We start from the raw sequence: 19,973 nt of genomic DNA, 5'->3' as shown, positions 1-19,973 counted from the left end.
GTGTTTTCAACAACATACTTTAACAAACTTAAAAATTCTCTGATATTTACATAAAAGGTATGTGCCTTAGGTAAGTAAAAAAAAAGAATGCTAAAAATACCCCTAGAATCAGAAGCTCCATATTGACCTTATTTGGAATGGTCGTGAATATTACCGATGCAGCTCTGTGTTCTCTCTCTCTCTCTTTCCCACACATGCACACAGCATGATGTACTCTGAAATAAATGCGTGCAAAATATTTTTAACAAACAGACTACATGCCTTGCTAAATCTTTTTAACTTAAGTGGTGAAGAGGTGAGTCACGCAACAGTCTGTTTTGTGTTCTGATTGGCCTGATTTTCACCAGGTTTTAAACTTATAGAATTTATATGAGGAAACAATGGTGTTTGAGGCCACAGTATGGTCATTTCCATTTACTTGATCTCTTATTATTTGATGAGAATCTGCCCATTTTGGTTGACTACAGTGAAGCTGTTTTTGTAGCCTGCCCACCGTTCTGACATGCATGTCTGGTTCTCCAGCAGATAAACACCGGTCAGCGATTGAGTTGGAACAGATATTTTAATCCCAATTTATTTGCAAAAATGTTCTGTGGACATGTGTTTACATGTTATTATAGATACATGGCGCCTGTCAATCAATTCGGTGGGTGGGGAAAACTGCACTCCTACTTCACGTTGCGGGTGGCGTCTAAATGACTGGGATTTGGATCCTATTTTATCAAATTTTAATTTTATCAAAATTCCAAGAAACTTGGTTCTGGATTTCATGTTTGGGTTTAAAATAAGCAGCTTATTCTTTGCAAGCAAAACTGCATCAGGACTCAACATTTTGTTCCAAAATTCAAGTGTCAAACAAATGAAAAAGTTCTAATTTGTGAACAATTTGGATATTTTACCTACTATAGACTGTGTAATCGGGCTGCACTAATATGTTGTTTCAGCATTGATATTGCAATGTGTCTGCAATAGTCACAGTCATGAGATTTGTGGAGTCAATGCAAAGTATAACCATAACAGGCTGAAAGTTTAGAATCTGCATGTATTATAAAGGCATGTCAAGAGAGTGTAAAATATTCGGACACAACAAAGAAAATTTATACCTTTAAAGAATAATAATTTTACTGAATTATCAATACAATGAGGACTGTACATTGTTATTTTAGATTTCATTATTCAATTTCTGTACCTGAATACTGTTTGAATCTCTGAAAAATCAAGCACTGTTTGTTTGACCCTTTTACTTTGCTCTATGATATTACATGTTTCCCTTACCCAATCAGTCTAAATTAGGGATTTCTCTCTAATTAGAGCTCTTCAAGCTATCTGGTGAAATTTCATTCATATTGCAATTTATATCGCAAAAGAAACAAATTATCACAATGCCAGATATTTTCAATAACGTGCAGTCCAACTGTAATACTGTGAAAAGATTCAGGGAATCCAGAGTAATCTCAATTGTGTAGTATAGGACAAGGCGGGAACTTCAGATGAATGTGCTTGACATTTAAGCCCTCAGATGCTAAGAAACTGTCTGCTGCTGCATCAAGAAATGCTTGCATCTATATTTATCAAGAAGAAAGCTGTACACCAGTTCTGAGCAAGGAAGCTGCTTGTTCGACAAAGTTTCAGTCATTTCAAATAATCAGGAAAATACCACAAATGTGTGCTGGGTTCAGAGGAGTCCTTATTTTAGCAGGGATATTTTATGGAGTTTCCTTTTTAGGACTAAAATCTCAAAGCTCAAAGGGACCATCCAAACTTTCACAAGTGACAGATGCAAAAGCAAACAACAGCCATGGTTCGGTAAGCAGCAGAACAAATGGCATAGGTGACTGGCATATGTGCAAAGGTACCACTGACATAGAGGCAGATATTGGGATAGCAGTGGCACAGTGTTATAAAAATGATTTCTTGCATGGAAAGCCTTTGGTTATCAAGTCTCATTCTGCATGTGCTATGACAGCATGGTTTCATAGTTACAGAGGGAATGTGCTTGACTGGTTTGGCTGTAGTCCAGATCTGTCTGCAATTGAAAATATATGGCTCATCACAACCACAAACAGAAAATGACAACCACTGACTGTAAGCATTTGAAATCTTGTTGTCAGAGTGGTACAATTAGTATCCTCAAATCCCAAACAATTAAGCATTGTAATCAAAAGGAAAGTTGATGTAGCATAGTGTTAAACATTACTCTGTCACAACTTTTTTATGGAATATGATTGATTTGGTCAGTGAAAACATTGGAAATTGTATTTAGTTATTTATTTACTTATTTACTTATTTACTTTTTTTTTTTATTTAACGTCAGTTAAATAAGGGAATTAGCAAATATCATTTACTTCACCTTTTTGCAATTTACAAAAAACATAAATTAGGTTGTATTAGTTAAAGAGTTGAAAATTATGTTATTAATTACTCGCTCTAATGCCATTCCAGATTTCTGAGACCTTCATTCATCTTTGAAACACAAATGAATATAATTTAGATTAAATCGTAATAAGTACGATTCTAAGTGCCATTCCAGTCTCACCTCAGTCTTATGTCATTTCTGCTGTCATTGTTTTTCTGGTTAGAACATCATATAATCTATCTCGTATTCCTTCCACTTTAAAAATAAATGATCAATAAAGGCAAACTCTTTACAAAAAATTATATTTCATACTTTGCCTAAAACCATCAGCATTTCCTATGCATTCTATAAAATACTGTGATTTCACACATTGCCGGTAGCATATATATTTTGAAAAAATAAATAACTATATACACTCACCGGCCACTCTATTAGGTACACTTGTCCAACTGCTCATTAACACAAATTTCTAATCAGCCAATCTCATGACAGCAACTCAATTTAGGCATGTAGACATGGTCAAGATGATCTGCTGCAGATTAAACTGAGCATCAGAAAGGGGAAGAAAAAGGTTTTAAATTACTTTAGATGTGGCATGGTTGTTTTTGCCAGACGGGCTGGTCTGAGGTTTTTCAGAAACAGCTGATCTACTGGGATTTTCACACACAACTATCTCTAGGGTTTAGGCTGTTCTGTGGGTGCAAATGCCTTGTTGATGCCAGAGGTCAGAGGAGAATGGCCAGACTGCTTCGAGCTGATAGAATGGCAACAGTAACTCAAATAACCACTCGTTACAATTGAGGTATGCAGACGAGCATCTCTGAATGCACAACACATCCAACCTTGAGGCGGATGGGCTACAACAGCAGAAGATCACAGCGTCTGCCACTTCTGTCAGCTAAGAACTGAGCATCGTGTCAATGCCACAGCCTGCCTGAGTATTGTTGCTGACCATGTCCATCCCTTTATGACCACAGTGTACCCATCTTCTGATGGCTACTTCCAACAGGAAAACACGCCATGTCGTAAAGTGCGAATCATCTCAGACTAGTTTCTTGAACATGGCATTCAGTTCACTGTACTCAAATGGCCTCCACAGTCACCAGATTTCAATCCAATAGAGCACCTTTTGGATGTAGTGGAACGGGAGATTGGCATCATGGATTTGCAGCCAAAACATTTGCAGCAACTGCATGATGCTATCATGTCAATATGGACCAAAATCTCAGAGGAATATTTCCAGTGCCTTGTTGAATGTATGCCATGAAGGATTAAGGCAATTCTGGAGGCAAAAGGGGCTCCAACCTGGTACTAAGGTATACCTAAGAAAGTGGCTGGTGAGTGTATGTTAGATATTCTTTTTTTCATTGACCTCTTTTCTGCTATGAAAAACATGAAAATATTTATCTGGATTTGAATATCTTTGGGGAGATCATAGTTTGACAAGATTTTTTTTTTTAATTGAATTGCCTTTATTATAAAATGATACAACATTGTGAATGCCAGATTTATTTTACAAACACTTTACTGTGTTGTTGTAGAGGAGCCTGTGTGATGATTTGAGTCCGCACAGGCACATGAGTTCTGATGAGAATTTTAAAGCTCATGCATTGCAGCAAGGTGCTGAGAGGACTTAAAACCTGAACTTTATCATCATCTGCATTCAGCCCTTCGTTCATCTGCATGCTTTCACATCTACCGCTGGCCTGTGAACGACAGGGAAACCTTTAAGTTAGCTGAACCTAAGAGTTCCGAAGATCCCTTTTAAATTAGATTGAAATGCTGCCAGAATCCTCCTGGAAAGGTTTCAAATGCAATAGTCCTTCATCTGATTTTGGGATGGATTCATTTGCGCTTGAAGTGGTCTTGTTAGCAATTTGGCTTTCATTAGTGTCATTAAATGCATTGCATAGCTGTATATTTGATTCTGTTACCACAACATGAAATTGCTGACACTTATGCCGAGTTCAGACTGCATGATTTTCATCGCTGCTTTGTTTACACTGCAAGATGGATTGGTGACAGAGGGTTTCACACCGCATGACATTAAAATAAGTCACTTTTAAAGTATAGATCCAAAAGGTCTTACATCTCACATGTTTTTTTTTTCTTTCATTATATGGATTTCTCTGCATACCACTAATGGTATGCGTACCACAGTTTGAGAACAACTGGTCTATAGCAAATCAGGACGGTGAACAAAATGCTCTAATTAGGACACAGAACCCAATGCACTGTAAAAAAATGCAATATGTGAAAAAACAAAAAAACAATATGTGAAACTGCGAGACCGCGAAAGGTGAACCACGTTATGGCAAGGGACCCCTGGGTTTATTTATTTCCATTAGGATTTTTTCTCTTATAATAATAAGTATTTAAATGCTTTTTTAATACTTGAGAGATTGTTAGTTGAGAATTTATATCTTGGATCAGTGGTCGTACAGAAATTATACACGTAAAACTGCACTTGCGTTTTTCCATTTAAAAGAGAACCTGCAATCACCACATTCATCTACTCAGAGAATGAGACTGGGTGAAGCGTGTTGATCGGGTTCAATGTCAAAGTTGTTTTGCTTTCAAGTCAAATGTCTGAGTCCTGCTCTTGCTTCCTGCTCCGTTTGAACCAAGTCTCTGTTTATGAATTTTATATAGGTTCATATGAGGCCAGAAAAAAACTGATTTCAGTCAGCTCACAGATGCTCTGGCCTTGAATATAGTTCATCTTCATTATAATGGAGAGTGCTTTGAGTCATGCAGTATATTGCATTTTATATGTAAGTAAATAAAGCCAGAAGGTATGTGAAATGAAAGTTTAGGAAGTGAACCGCAATGCAGAATGCATCAAAATGCAGTCATGACAGAATGTATTCATTTTTTTTGAATGTGTCACCATTCAACATTGTGATTTATTTATTTATTTTTATTATTATTTTTATTTATTGTTTCTTTTGGGTGCTTTTACAAGTCAGTTTTTAATTAAACCCCTTACCAATGAAACTGGTCCTTTTCAAGAGCGGAGAAGCTCAGGCGCAGTTTATTCCATCTCAAACTATGACATTTGTATTTTTTTCTTTTTCTAAATGGCTTCAAAGAAGGTCGCTGGTTCGAGCCTTGGCTGGGTCAGTTGGCATTTCTGTGTGGAGTTTGCATGTTCTCCCTACATTTGCGTGGGTTTCCTCCGGGTGCTCCGGTTTCTCCCACAGTCCAAAGACATGCGGTACAGGTTAATTGGATAGGCTAAAATGTCTGTAGTGTATGAGTGTGAATGAGTGTGTGTGGATGTTTTCCAGAGATGGGTTGCGGCTGGAAGGTGTTGGATAAGTGGCGACTCTGGATTAATAAAGAGACTAAGCTGAAAAGAAAATGAATGAATGAATAAATGGCTTCATGAAATTTGTACTTTACTAATCTCCTTTAAGCCCGGAGCGCATACACACACACACACACACACACACACACACACACACACACGCACACACACACACACACACACACTCGCACACAAAAAAAAAATGTCAGAAAACTAGTGTGAAACTATTTAAAGCACATTCTAAAAAACAAGGTCAATATACATGACAGGGGTGCTATAGCCAAAACTTTGGTCACTCATGCCGAACGTCGGTTACAATGGTTCCAGTAGCGAATGTCTTGGATGTGAACAATGTGAAACATGTATTGTTCTCTGATGAGTCCACCTTCACTGACTTTCCCATATCTGGAAGATTAGTGTTTAGATTCTCTGCCCGAGCCCAAACCCTCACTTGACCGGGTCGGGCTGATAGTTCCTGCCACTATCTTCGGGTCGTGCCGTGCCGTGCCGTGCCGGGCCATGATCAAGCATTTGTGTATTTTTTTTTTTTAGTCATTACTTAATTAGCCAAATTGGGTGGAAATCTATGCCATGATCAGAAATATGATATGAAAATTTTAGCAAAGTCGGCTTAAGCAACACATGTGTGGTTGCACAATTGGCAACATGCGTCATGTGCAGCAACGCTCTAGCTCCTGCAACAACATCTCCTCCACTGGCACACATTGCAGAGTTGTGCAGCGCGTATGTAGAGCAGAAATGTTGCATACAAATTAGTGGATCTTATCGATGAATTTATTGGGAAATGGGCATGGGCCGGTATGATAACCCTGGATAAAAAATATCACGGTTTCGCGGTATTGTGATTACTCGAAAAAATATATTCTTTTTAATTGTCTGTGTAAAAAAACACAGACAATCCCTTTTGAACACAGTATATTTTATTTTGAGAAACATTTATAATATTTTGTAACAGTGTGTCAGGCTAAATAATTCAAATGAATCATTGCCTTTGCTGCCTTCATTTATTTCAAAAACAGATTTATTTTTTTTTTTACAACTTAAAACGGCATCTTTGGATATCTTTTCTACTGGAGATACTGTTGTCCTAAAAAACAAAAAAAAAAGGTAAAAAAAAATAGTACACATACCTTAGGAACAGTATTGCAGAACATTTTGACGGTTTTAAAAACCTTGACTTTTTCCAAACCGTGGTATACCTTAAAAACGGTAATTGTCCCATGCCTATTGGGTAAAATTGCTAATTTTTACTGTCATTCAGTGGGTTTTGGTCATTATCAATGCACTTTCACTTTGAGCATGAGGAGTGGCAAAAATAGACCAAGTGCCGAAATGATCGCGGCTCTGCTGCTTCAGCTCTGCTCACACTCTGCACTGATGTGCTGCTTCTGTGTTTATAAAGCTATAATATTTATCCGTTAACATGGACGCTGGGAAAAACAAGTGCTGCTCAAGCGTGCGGTTTGAAAGGGGCACAAAAATGCGGACTTCCAGGATGAGCAGACACATGTCAAGAAGCAGACTTGCCATGGCAGAATAAAAGGATGATAGTCAGCCTTACGATTTACATGCTTCGTCCTTGTTACATTATTTATTGAGATAAATCTAAACTCATTCTGTTGTTCCAACAACTCAGAATTGCAGTTGAGAAAATGTGTTATAACAGCCTACATATTTAAAAATCGTGTGGTTTAAATCAGGCTCAGGCTCATAATTACAGTTAATGTGTAGGAATGGGTCGGGCTCGGACACAAGGTGCAAAGGCTCGGGTTGGATCGGGTTTCATTTTTTTTGGTCCCGATCTAAGCTCTACAGGAGAGTTACGGTGTGGAGAAGCCCCAAAGAAGAATACCACCAAGACTGTTGCATGCCTAGTGATGGTTTGGGCTGCAATATCATGGCATTCTCTAGGCCCAATACTTGTGCTAGAAGGTCGTGTCACGGCTAAGGACTACCAAACCATTTTGGATGAGCAAGTGTGTCAAACATGGTATCGATCCAAGGACGATACCATAATAATACTTGTATATCTTAATAAAAGCTTCAGAAATTAATCACAGAAAGTAAGTTTGATACCTTTATAAGTCTAGTTGTGGATCAGGATTGGGGTAGGTTAGCTACATGTCACATGTTTACTAAAAGTCATCCTTTAGCTCAAGTGTGTAAATGTGTAAATGTTTAAAAAAATGTGACAAAATGACAGCTGACTTGACTTTCATCTTTTGCTTAGTTTTGTCACTTAATTTAATGTTCTTACGCTCTGATTTGTTGCTGAACAGCCAATCAAAGTGCTTTTTTTCACCAACTGTGATACTACATGCTAATCAAGTGATCTTGAGCCCAATGAAAGGCGACATGAGGGACACCCCAAACAAGCCTGACAGATGCTCACCGACTGCCCAATAGCTATGTGCTGTTGGCTTTTATCATGAGCTTCGAGGTTTTGTTTTCGGTTATAGGGTAATGTAACGTAGTTATGACCAGGTTACGAGTTCTTACAACATAAGATAAGAGGAACTGAAAAGCAATCATGTTTTGTCCTTCATCGCCGGTAAAAATACCCAGCCTTTCAGCAAACCTGCTATTTCTGTGCAAGTTTGATTTTACAAAGGTTTGGCACAATCTGATGTAGAGCTGTTCAATTAATCGAAGTTCCGTTGGCTTCCAATGATTATGAAAAAAACTTTAATGGAGATGATACAATTATTGTTCCAGAAGATTCCAGATTCCTCTGCATAGCTCAGTTTCACCTGGAAATCAGGGAAAATTGTGTAAAAGAGAACTTGTGCCAAACCTCAAGGATGAAGCAGAACACAGACATGTAAAGTCATCCTTTAGCTCAAGCCTTGCAAATAAATGGTGGAATACATGCAAAAATGTGTCAAAATATAAAAAAAATGTGACAAAATGATAGCTGACTTTTATATTTTGTTTAGTTTTGTCACTTAATTTAATGTTCTTGCACTCTGATTTGTTGCTAACCAGTCAATCAAAGTGCTGTCTTTCACCAACTGTGATTCTACATGCTAATCAAGTGATCTTGAGCCAAATGAAAGGCAACGTGAGGACAAGCTAGCCTGACAGATGCTCACCGACAGTCCAACGCAGCCCAATGGCTGACTGTTAGCTTGGTGTGTCCTGGCCTTTGGACAAAGTGGTCGCCATAAGATTGCCATCCATCACATGTTGATCATTTTGATGTTTAATTCGTTCCACTGTTGTTCATTAGTCATCTGAGCTTAATAGCATTTTCTACAGTGGATTACAGCCTGTCAGTCTTCATAGATGAATTATTCTGTCTGTCACTGCTGTGAGGGGATTCGGGGAGGTCACATCACACAAAGTGCTGGGCTTGTTAGCACAGAGGGATTGAGAGGTGTCTCCATGTCAAACCATTGAATAATAATTTTTTGGGTAGTTAATGATGTTTAAATATATCTGTCATGTACATGGATTGACAAGCTGAATCTAGTTATGTCAGGAACTGCTCTCACAGTTACAATGCATGACCTTTGACCGGTACATTGGACAGCCTGATTTATTAAATGGATAGTTAATTTTGTTGAACGTCACATGACCTTTGTCCTGCATGTTTAGAAGGATGTGTTTATGTCTGTGGTTTCCTACACGGGTCTTACACATACTTTTAGATTTGAATCATGATAACTGTAGCTGCAAAATACATTTAGTTCTGTCTTGTAACATAATTACACATTATATGTGTAATGTAAATGGAATTGTAAACATTACTACTTTAATTTACAATTTCAGGTGTTTACACTTCAATGTGTTCCTACTGCCGCCGCAAATACCGCAGCACTTTATCTGCAAAATGCATCTCCAGCTTTTAACCTCTGGGTGGTGCTTTTACCATTGAATTCGTCAGCTAATAGGACGGTTATACTATAGGACGGTTGCAATACATAAACAATCTGAGTTGAACATGTAGTCTAGCCATTCATCTTTAACAAAACCACATTCACTTTTATGCACATTATGAGGATTTTGTTTTTAATATTTTGGTAGCCTATTCGAACTAAAATGTATCATAAAGTGACCGTAGGTTCTGTATTTGATGTGTTTTGTTCAATTAAAATATAATTTTGGTTTTCTTAGCATTTTTTTACTTTAACTTTTTATTTATTTAATTTTTATTTTTTTAAATAAAAACATCTACAATACATGGTGAAAAGCATAGCCCATACTCTATGTTTCCGGGTCCAAGCCGCTACTCATTTAAATTGAGAAAATATTCATTTATGACCACTTTTTAGTCATATCACACATTAAAGTGAATTTTATATAACATGGTGGTGTACATGTTAGTCTCTGGACTGGTGGTGTACAACAGTCTCTGGACTTGCTACATCTCAGACACTAATATTTTAACAATTTACAAAAAGTGTATCACTTTCTGGCCATCTGATAACAGGCAAGGATATGGAGACTCAACAAGTGGTAATAATAAACATTTACAAAGCGATGTAATGCTTTCGAAAATCACAATCGCAATTCGAATGTATTACATCGCTTTGTAAACATTTATTATTACCATTTGTTGAGTCTCCCTGTACAGTTTGATACATCGCTTATACCTGGAAGCCGTTTTGCGTGACGTCACACTTAACAAGCAGATAGGCTGCAAATATTAAGCCAGGGGTGTCAAATGTACGGCTGCAAATGAATTCAATGCGGCCTGTGAAATGATTCTGTGAGCTGCAATTTTTCAATAAAATATATTGATGTTCCAGTTGTGTCCACTGGATGGCCTAATAGCAAACTGTTAATTTCATCTGATCTAGAAGCCTGAATCAGTGTCAGTTTGACAGCCATCTCAGAGAGAAAGATCTCATCTATACCCTGTCATACCACACCTATGCTTCCCACACAGATTTTACTTGGGCAGGCCACCCAGGTATATTTGGTGAATACATGAATAACACTATTATTATCATCCTTTTACACTTTTTTTGTATCCGTCCAAGATAACTAAATATTCGCGATCGATTAACCAGTGGAAAATCTTCTCTCGCTCTGCACGTTTCCTACTGCTGGTTCTGTGTGTGCGCGATCTGCCTCTTCCGCCAAAATGCATAAGACTGTAGTTTCTAAATCTCCTAAAATGTCCAGGATTCATCGATTAACGATTAATCATTTAATAAACGACTCAGATAAACTTTATACTCGGAGAGAACAAAATGACGTCTATAATTGCTGCAAAATATTTGTACACCATTAGAAATGGCTAATCAACGAATTTGCCTTATTTAAATAACGTACACTTGTTTTATTCTAGTAATAATTACCATTTTTAGCAATAATGTATATTTTTATTCATTTATTATTATTATTATTATTTTTTGTTTTTAGGGGTTTGTCACCTTTATTATGATAGGACAGTACAGATTTCATACAGGAAAACATTGGGAGCAGAGAGAGGGGAAGGATTGGCAAAGGACCTCGAGCTGGGAATCGAACTCGGGTCGCCGTGAGCACGTTGGTGCTATATATATATATATATATATATATATATATATATATATATATATATATATATATATATATTTCTCATTTGCTGTACATTTTATTAATTTAATGATGTAAATATATTACATACTTTATACAAATCTAAAATGCTTTGACAATACTGTAAATGTCATTCCAATAAAGCAACTTTAGAGAGAGAGAGAGAGAGCGAGAGAGCGCACCTTTTACCCGTCAGTGGGTGCTCATGGCTCCTAAATAGCAACAGCCTTTTTTAAATAACTTTAACCCATTGAAAAGAAAAGGTGTATAACAGTGTCATAATAAATAAAAATCTAGTTAAAAATCACATAATTTTTTGTTTGTCGCATGTAGTTGACCATTTATGTGCTGTGGGGAAAAAGGTGTTTTTCAGTCCGGCTACCACAGCAAGTGTATTTAAAACCTGTGGGAAGCATTGTAACTATTTTACGTGTTGTCAGTTTTGTGGCTAATTCATACGAGTTCATTCGTATGAAAATGTACCAGTTGAAAAAGTTGGCGGGGTACCCAGCCACACCCCTAAACCAAACAGTCACTGGTGGATAAGCAAATAGTCCTAAATTGTACAAATGAGATTGTACGCATTCATTCAAATTAGCCACTATGTTTGTAACCACATATCTTTGTCAGCAAGTTTTCTCTGTATTGAGCATAAATATAAGAAAGCTCACACACAAGCACTTGAATCACATCCTGAAGTTGACTGCCACTTAGGATGTAACGCCTGATATTGATGCACTGGTGAAAGCTATAAGATGCCAGGTATCAGGAGTCAAATAAACTATGCAACCTCACTTAAAATGCTGCATGAGACACTCTGATATATTTCTTCAGACATCCCAAGTCTCCCAAAAGTTCCGTGAGTCTCACACATATGCATAGAGACTCCCGGATGCCCGCAAACAAATGATAATCTCCCGGAAATCATGCATCTCAGATTTTACTCCATGTGGCCCCTGAGCTAAAATGAGTTTGACACCCCTGTATTAAGCAAATATAGGCCTAAGTATTAAATAATTTACCCTCTAGGCCTAGTGCCCTGTTAAATTGCTTTGAGGTAATTATAAGTAGAAGGAATTTTAGTGCTTTTGTTTTGTATATATTATATTTATCCTTGTATATATTATATCTATTTTTGTATATATTATATACAGTTAAAATCAGAATTATTAAACCCCTTTTGATTTTTTTTCTTTTTGTAAATATTTCCCAAATGATGTTTAACAGAGCAAAGCAATTTTCACAGTATGTCTAATAATATTTTTTCTTCTAGAGAAAGTCTTATTTGTTTTATTTTGGTTAGAATTAAATCAGTTTTTAATTTTTTAAAAGCCATTTTAAGGTCAAAATTATTAGACCTTTTAAGCTATATATTTTTTCGATAGTCTACAGAACAAACCATTATTATACAATAACTTTCCTAATTACCCTAACCTGCCTAGTTACCCTAATTAACCTAGTGAAGCCTTTAAATGTCACTTTAAGCTGTGTTTTCAAGAAGTGTCTTGAAAAATATCTAGTGAAATATTATTTACTGGCAAAGATAAAATAAATCAGTTATTTGAAATGAATTGTTAAAATTATTAAAATCTTCTCTCCGTTAAACAAATTGGGGTGAAAAAATAAACAGGGGGCTAATAATTCAGGGGGTTTAATAATTCTGACTTTAACTGTATATCTGAATATTTTTGTTCATATGCATCCCATCCCTTTGTGCCCCCTGGCGGCAAAATCGCAAATTGCTGTTAAACCTAAAAGTGTTTTTTTAATCCCTTAATCCAGCTGTGGCGCCAGACACGGCAGTAATGGTCATATTAAACTGTCACCCACTGTATGTTATATGACATTTTGAATAATTTTTTTAATACTTTTTTATATAGCCTTATTTTGGTTTTAGGTTAATTTATGTTAGTGATTAAAATTTGTTAACTTGTCTAATATTTATTGTTTATTTTATTTCAATCCAGAATGAAATTTAACTGTTTGTTTTAGTCAGCACTAAGAGTGTTACCTAGTCTTTAAATACTGTTGGTGAATTAACACACATTTATATTTGTATTGAATTTGTTTTTCTTTTTAGAATAGAATAGAATGCCTTTTATTTCCACTGTCTGGATTCAAAAAGCCACAGCCATATTACTCTGCTGCACAAGACCGGTTACTCCCTGAAGCTAAGCAGGGCTGAACCTGGTCAGTACCAGTGGTGTTAGTGAGGCCAGCAGGAGGCGCTCAACCTGCGGTCTCAAGTCCTAATGCCCCAGTAAAGTGAAGGAGACACCATACTGTTAGTGAGCGCTGTCTTTTGTATGAGACATTAAATCGAGGTCCTGACTATCTGTGGTCATTAAAAATCCGATAGAACTTCTCGCAAAAGAGTAGGGGTGTAACCCCGTTGTCCTGGCCAAGTTCCCACCATCGGCCCTTATAGATCATAGCCTCCAAATCATCCTCATTCACCAAATCCCCATCCACTGAGTTGGCTCTTTTACTGTCTCTCCACTCCCCCTATAGCTGGTGTGTGGTGAGCGCACTGGTGTCGTTGTCCTGTGGCTGCCGTCACATCATCCAGGTGGATGCTGTACACTGATGGTGGTGTGGAGAGACCCCCCTCCTGATTGTGAAGTGCTTTGGGTGTATGGCCATACACGATAAATGTGCTATATAAATACACATAACATTACATTACATTTTAAAATGGTAAAAACAAGAAAAGAAATTAAAATGATAATATTAGACACTTTGTTTTTTATATCTCTACTTTTTTCCACACTCTAAATTGTACATCATTTAGTGAAAGATGACATTTTATGGTTTCTGTTCTGCATATCTTTTCTGAATCTGTAAAAGTGTCTATCCCAGTAATGGACAGTTTCTATTCGCTCTTGACATTTTATGACAGGGTCATGGGCATTGATCCTTTTCAGTCCAAATTATTTTACGGTCAGTTTGTCTTCTTTATTATGGGACATCAATCACGCTTGAATGGCGGTGGAGCTTCTCTGTTAAATTCACTTTGTACCGCTGACATACAGTATGTTTCTGCTCACTAAGTAGAAGACATCCTCTTCGACTTTTATTTCTGTTGATTGAAGATATTTTATAAAGCGGCTGTAAATTTGAGAATAATGGTTGTTCTCTACGTACTAGCTCTGCAAGAATGGACCTTTGACTTGGGCTGAAAGTTTGTGGTGTTGGCTCAGCAAACTCGCTGCGGAGAACTCGAGCTTTCCAAAGCTGAGCTTCAGAGCTGTCAAATGTTCCACTTCAGCACTTTCTCCGAGACTTTAACTGCATTACCCCTGAACCAATAAAAAACCATCAGACTTTTTGGCAAAAATCTTACCATTAACCTGGAAGTTGGAACAAGAAAGTATAGATTTTGTGTAGATCTTTTTGGGTTCTATCATCCTCAAGAAGAACAGTCTGATATACTTCAAGTGACAATCTCTTAGAAGCCTTTGTATTCACTCTTATCTCCGTCTCTTTATTCTTTTCTGTCCGCTTTCCTTTTTTTATGGCTTATTTCTAGTTTGATCAATGCCAACATCCTAATGTTTTTTTCTTTTTTTGGAGAAAAAGCCTTCTTTGACAGACAAATCACCTGGAGATCTGATGCAAAGTAATGATTTTTTTTTTTACAAATAACGGTATAATGACTTGTCATGACTCTCCAGGAGGTCAAGATTTGATTTGTTTCTTCAATATTTCATGGTTTCTATGATAAAAAAGCTTTTAATACAAAAGAAGCCAGTTCATATCTGATACTTTGACATGTTTTAGGCAAAATTTCCCAATTTAAACCCAGTTCAATTAGGGTTTCACCTGAGATGCACCATAAAATGTTTTTAAAGAATTGGGTCGCTCTTTAAAATAATGCTCCATTAGTTGGTATAAATGCTTATTGTTTGTCATGTTAGTAAATACACTCACTGGCCACTTCATTAGATACAGTACCGGGTTGGACCCAGTTTTGCCTTCAGAACAGCCTTAATCCTTCGTGGCATACATTCAACAAGATATTGGAAATATTCCTCAGAGAGTTTGCTCCATATTGACATGATAGCATCACACAGTTGCTGCAAATTTGTCGGCTGCACATCCATGATGCGAATCTCTCGTTCCATCATATCCCAATGGTGCTCCATTGGATTGAGACCTGGTGACTGTGGAAGTCATTTGAGTACAGTGAACTCATTGTCATGTTCAGGAAATGATTCACGCTTTATGACATGGCACATTATCTTGCTGGAAGTAGCTATCAGAAGATGGGTACACTGTGGTTATAAAGGGAGGGACATGGTCAGCAACAATACTCAGGTAGGCTGATGCTCAATTGGTACTAATGGGCCCAAAATGTGCCAAGAAAATATCCCCTACACCATTACACCCCCACCATCAGCCTGAACTGTTGATACAAGGCAGGACAGATTCACACTTTCATGTTGTTGACACCAAATTCTGAAATCGAGACTCATCAGACCAGGCAAAATTTTTCCAATCTTCTATTGTCCAATTTTGGTAAGCCTGTTTGAATTGTAGCCTCAGTTTCCTGTTCTTAGCTGACAGGAGTGACACCCGGTGTGGTCTTCTGCTGCTGTAGCACATCTGCATCAAAGTTCAACATGTTGTGCATTCAGAGATGCTCTTCTGCTTTCCTCAGTTGTAACAAGTGGTTATTTGCATTACTGTTGCCTTTCTATCAGCTGGAACCAGTCTGGCCATTCTCCTCTGACCTCTTCTGAACTGCTACTCACTGGATATTTTCTCTTTTTCCAACCGTTCTCTGTAAAGCCTAGTGATGGTTGTGCATGAAAATCCCAGTAGAGCAGCAGTTTCTGAAATACTCAGACCAGCTCATTTGGCACCAACAACCACGTCATGTTCAAAGTCACTTACCTTTACAATTATCTTTCTTCCCCACTCTGATGCTCAGTTTGATCTGCAGCGGACCATCCTGACCATGTTTACATGCCTAAATGTATTGAGTTGCAACTATGTGATTGGCTGATTAGAAATTTGCATTAACAAGCAGTTGGACAGGTGTACCTAATAAAGTGGCCAGTGAGTGTAGACTACATGTAAATAAATAAGGAAGGAATAAACTATGACAAATCAATAGACTGTTCCATTGTGATGTCGTCATTGACCCATGAACAGTTCCTGCTTGTTGTCAAACTATTTCTTTACTGTAAACAGAAGGAATTCAATCATAACTCAACATTACAACAGCTATTATAACATTATCAACATGTTAACCTTTTTGGATTCCAGGAAATTATGAAAATAAGAAATGTAAAACAGGATATATGTTTGGACCATTGTTATTGTTTACATCCCTCAAAATGGTGTTACTAAATTGTTCTCTAATTCTAGGTGTAATAAAAAGATATAATTCCTTCATAACATTGATATATTTATTAAAATAAATGTATATTTTATATATCTATTAAATGGTTATATATTTATTAAAATAAATGACCATTAAAATACAAATAATATAATTCTTAGATTTATCTCTATTTCTGTAATATTTTTTCATCTTCACTGTCATTATTTGGCATTGACCTGATGCCTTTCTCTGTTCTCACGTCATAGGTTTGGGAAATATCCTCTGGGGAGATGCTGCTGTCTGTCCTCTTCGATGTTGGCATCATGTCAGTGACTTTTGACCCCTGCGAGTATTTTCTGTTCTGTGGAGGGAGCGACGGCAACATTTTTCAAGTCTCTCTCTGCAGCACGGTAAGCGCTTTGAACACTGACATTTCCTGATCGATGGCATTTATTCTGAAAGCAGCTCCAATGAGAGCTTTGTAATAGAGTTTTTGTCACCATTTTGAAGTTGTTTATGAGACATTTAATTGGCCCGTAGCACATCGACAAGCAGCCGTGGTCGTGGTTTCATAAGCGATAATGCACCTGTCTTCACCACATTAGACAGAGAAGATAACAGTTATTTTAACAGAGCTCCTGCTTGGCAGCGATTAGATATAAATAGTGTCACATCTTCATTTCTTTTCCTTTACTTCTGTACACTGCTGGTCAAAGGTTTTAGATAATGTAATGTTTTTAAAGAAGACTCTTCTGTTCACCGAGCTTGCGTTTGTTTGATCCTAAGTACAGTAAAAATTGGAATTTTGAAATTATTTTCACTTTTTAGAGCACTGTTTTCTTTAGGTGTCAAAATTAATTGTTTCTTTGATGCACCGCGATGTAGACATGGAGAATTCGGTATCGGTTCATTAAAAGATCCTCACCGGTTATTATGTACTGATGTCATTTATCTCATATGCACTAAGTCACGGTAGAATACTATTCGAACAAGGCGAGGGCGATTAATTAAAAGGCTCCAACTACTTAAAAAGCAGACAACTGTGCACAATTCACTGCTTGGGAGTTGGACCGTTTTTCACTCACACTGAAGTAGGTATGTTCATTTCGGATAATTTTGCCAACCGCTTAATAAACAAATATTAACCGTTAACTGGTCAGATTAATGCTAAATCGTTGTTTAATAAAAAAGAAAAATGACATGTCTATTTTGTGTCTCACACATTAAATATTGCTTTTTTTTGCTTTAAAAATGACTGATTTTGTGGTGGTAATTCCCAGAAATTTGATGACAATTTTGAGATTAAAAAAAATTATAAATAATATAAATGTATTGGGTAGCCTAATATATTAGGTGTGCAATCTAAAACAATGACACAAGACGATCTGAAACGGTAGGGATTAAGCCAAAGGGAGGTTGTATAACTCTTATTTTTATCCACGATCCTACTTTTTTCAGATTTCACCTCCTGGAGACATTGTCCTCTACCGTAATAAACCTAAAACACGGATTGCTGTAAAACTCGTCAATTGCAGGAAAGCGCTTTCTCCCGTTAACTGCAGAGAAAGAGTTAAACAAAATAATTTATCCATTTGACACATCATTATACCAGTCATACATGTAAAGCACAAATAATGGCCCTCACCCTTGAACCAATCTCATCTCCACTGTTCCATTTCTCCACTGATCCAACTTTCTTTTGCAGTCTGAAGCACGTCAAACGCACAAAACACCCTATTTTCCGCCACAAGATGTCTATATCTCATCTTTGCTATTCACTTCACATGTAAATCACTCACGCTTCATCTGCGTCTGCTTACTGCACAAGCTAAAAACTCCCCCCACCCCCCATTTCATGTAATATAATGATTGTGAGGGCACAGGTGAGACACTTTTGAGAGACACTCAAATACATCATGTGCGCTGCGTATGCAACGTCTATAAGTCATGTAAAACAATTAATTGCAAACTGAAATTAATATAATTTGATTATATGGTTTGGGTTTATGAGATTATTTACATTTTTTGCAATTATTTTGCGTTTAATTAGGAATTTTGCAGTATTGCAGAAATTTGCAAATTTTTTTAAATTTTGCGTTGGATTCAGCGATCGCAGAATTGCAAAAAAACTAGGGGGTCTGTAAAGAATTGGCATAGGTTGTTATTTTTTACCCCATCATATCTTTTTTTTATCTTCCATCAAATAAAAATAGCAGGCTACCTCAAATCGATTGCTCCATGCAAAATATACATTTAATTAATGCTCCGCTGTAATGCTTATATCATAAACCTCTGTCAACATTTTTATAAGCTATAAAAAGAAAGCCTCAGTTTGGTGCGGAGTTATCATTATGCAAAAATCAAGAAAATCTTCGGATTTGCTTGATTCGTAGATTATGTAGGCCAGGGGCGGGAACCTTTTATCAGCAAAGAGCCATTTCTGATGTTTTTGGCAAATGCATTTTTTTAAAGAGCCACGTGATATGTATATATAACATCCATACACACTGATTCACACACATACTGTATGGACAATTTGTGTTCTTGCTGTGAGGCGATTGTGCCACCCATTGCGCCACCGTGCTATATCTATCTATCTATATATATATATATATATATATATATATATATATATATATATATATATATATATATATATATTAGTGTTGGTAGCATAATCTGATGGGTAGGAAAAATGTCAGGACACCAGAACATGACGTTACTCAGCGTTTTAACGAAAAAACATGAAACGTCACTATTCAGTTTAATAACACTGACATTTAGTTCAATTCACTATTATGTACCACACGAAAATGACTCACTCTGTCTAGCGATAATCTTCAAGAAGAGCCCACAGTTACCTCTTCCGTCATGTTTTCTGGCTGACTTGAGATCGCTTTGCTTCTGTCTCCTGATCCATTCGCGCAGTTTCATCTTCTCTTGATCCGTCTCATTATCAGATTTACTCGTGGAATATATATATTTATCTATATTTAGTTATTATTTAGGTAGGCCACTATGCCATTATTTATTTTCTCTGCTCACTGCGTGCAAAACAATAATCACAAGTTAATGCCGCATGAATTAAAATATTACAACGCTAAAAACGAATATCGGACATTTCCCGGAACAAGATTAAGTTCAAATTAAGCACTGGCGCGAACAGTTCATTTGCCGTACTTCGCATACACTACTTATCTGTGAAAGGTTTCCTTTGCCTCGCGATCTCCAATGAGCCAAGCAGACCTCGCAGCACTCGAACTTCCAGATGCACCTGTCCAAACTCCCATCCCGCCTCTGCTGTGACCTGTTTGCACTTTATGCTGGAGCTCACACGCTTTCTTTCGGCTTTCGCTCACCTGGTACTTTGCCGCAAAAGATGCATGGTGGGTCTCTAAACATTAGAAGAGGAAATGCGTTTTGTTCAAATC

At 37.0% G+C, this 19,973-nt stretch overlaps 1 protein-coding gene across 1 annotated transcript in view; it reads left to right on the top strand.

Moving 5' to 3' along the window:
• Nucleotides 1–19,973, top strand: part of wdr18 (WD repeat domain 18) — a 148,523-nt gene that overhangs the window by 38,527 nt on the left and 90,023 nt on the right. Inside the window, exon 5 of the mRNA XM_056468590.1 lies at nucleotides 16,809–16,952. Coding sequence (XP_056324565.1) covers nucleotides 16,809–16,952 — 144 coding nt within the window. The remainder of the gene's footprint in view (nucleotides 1–16,808; nucleotides 16,953–19,973) is intronic.

Source organism: Danio aesculapii, chromosome 11 (assembly GCF_903798145.1).
Source record: "Danio aesculapii chromosome 11, fDanAes4.1, whole genome shotgun sequence".
NCBI lineage: Eukaryota > Metazoa > Chordata > Actinopteri > Cypriniformes > Danionidae > Danio > Danio aesculapii.
The sequence above is the reverse complement of the archived record's forward strand: the minus strand, read 5'-3'. Positions and strand labels throughout refer to the sequence as shown.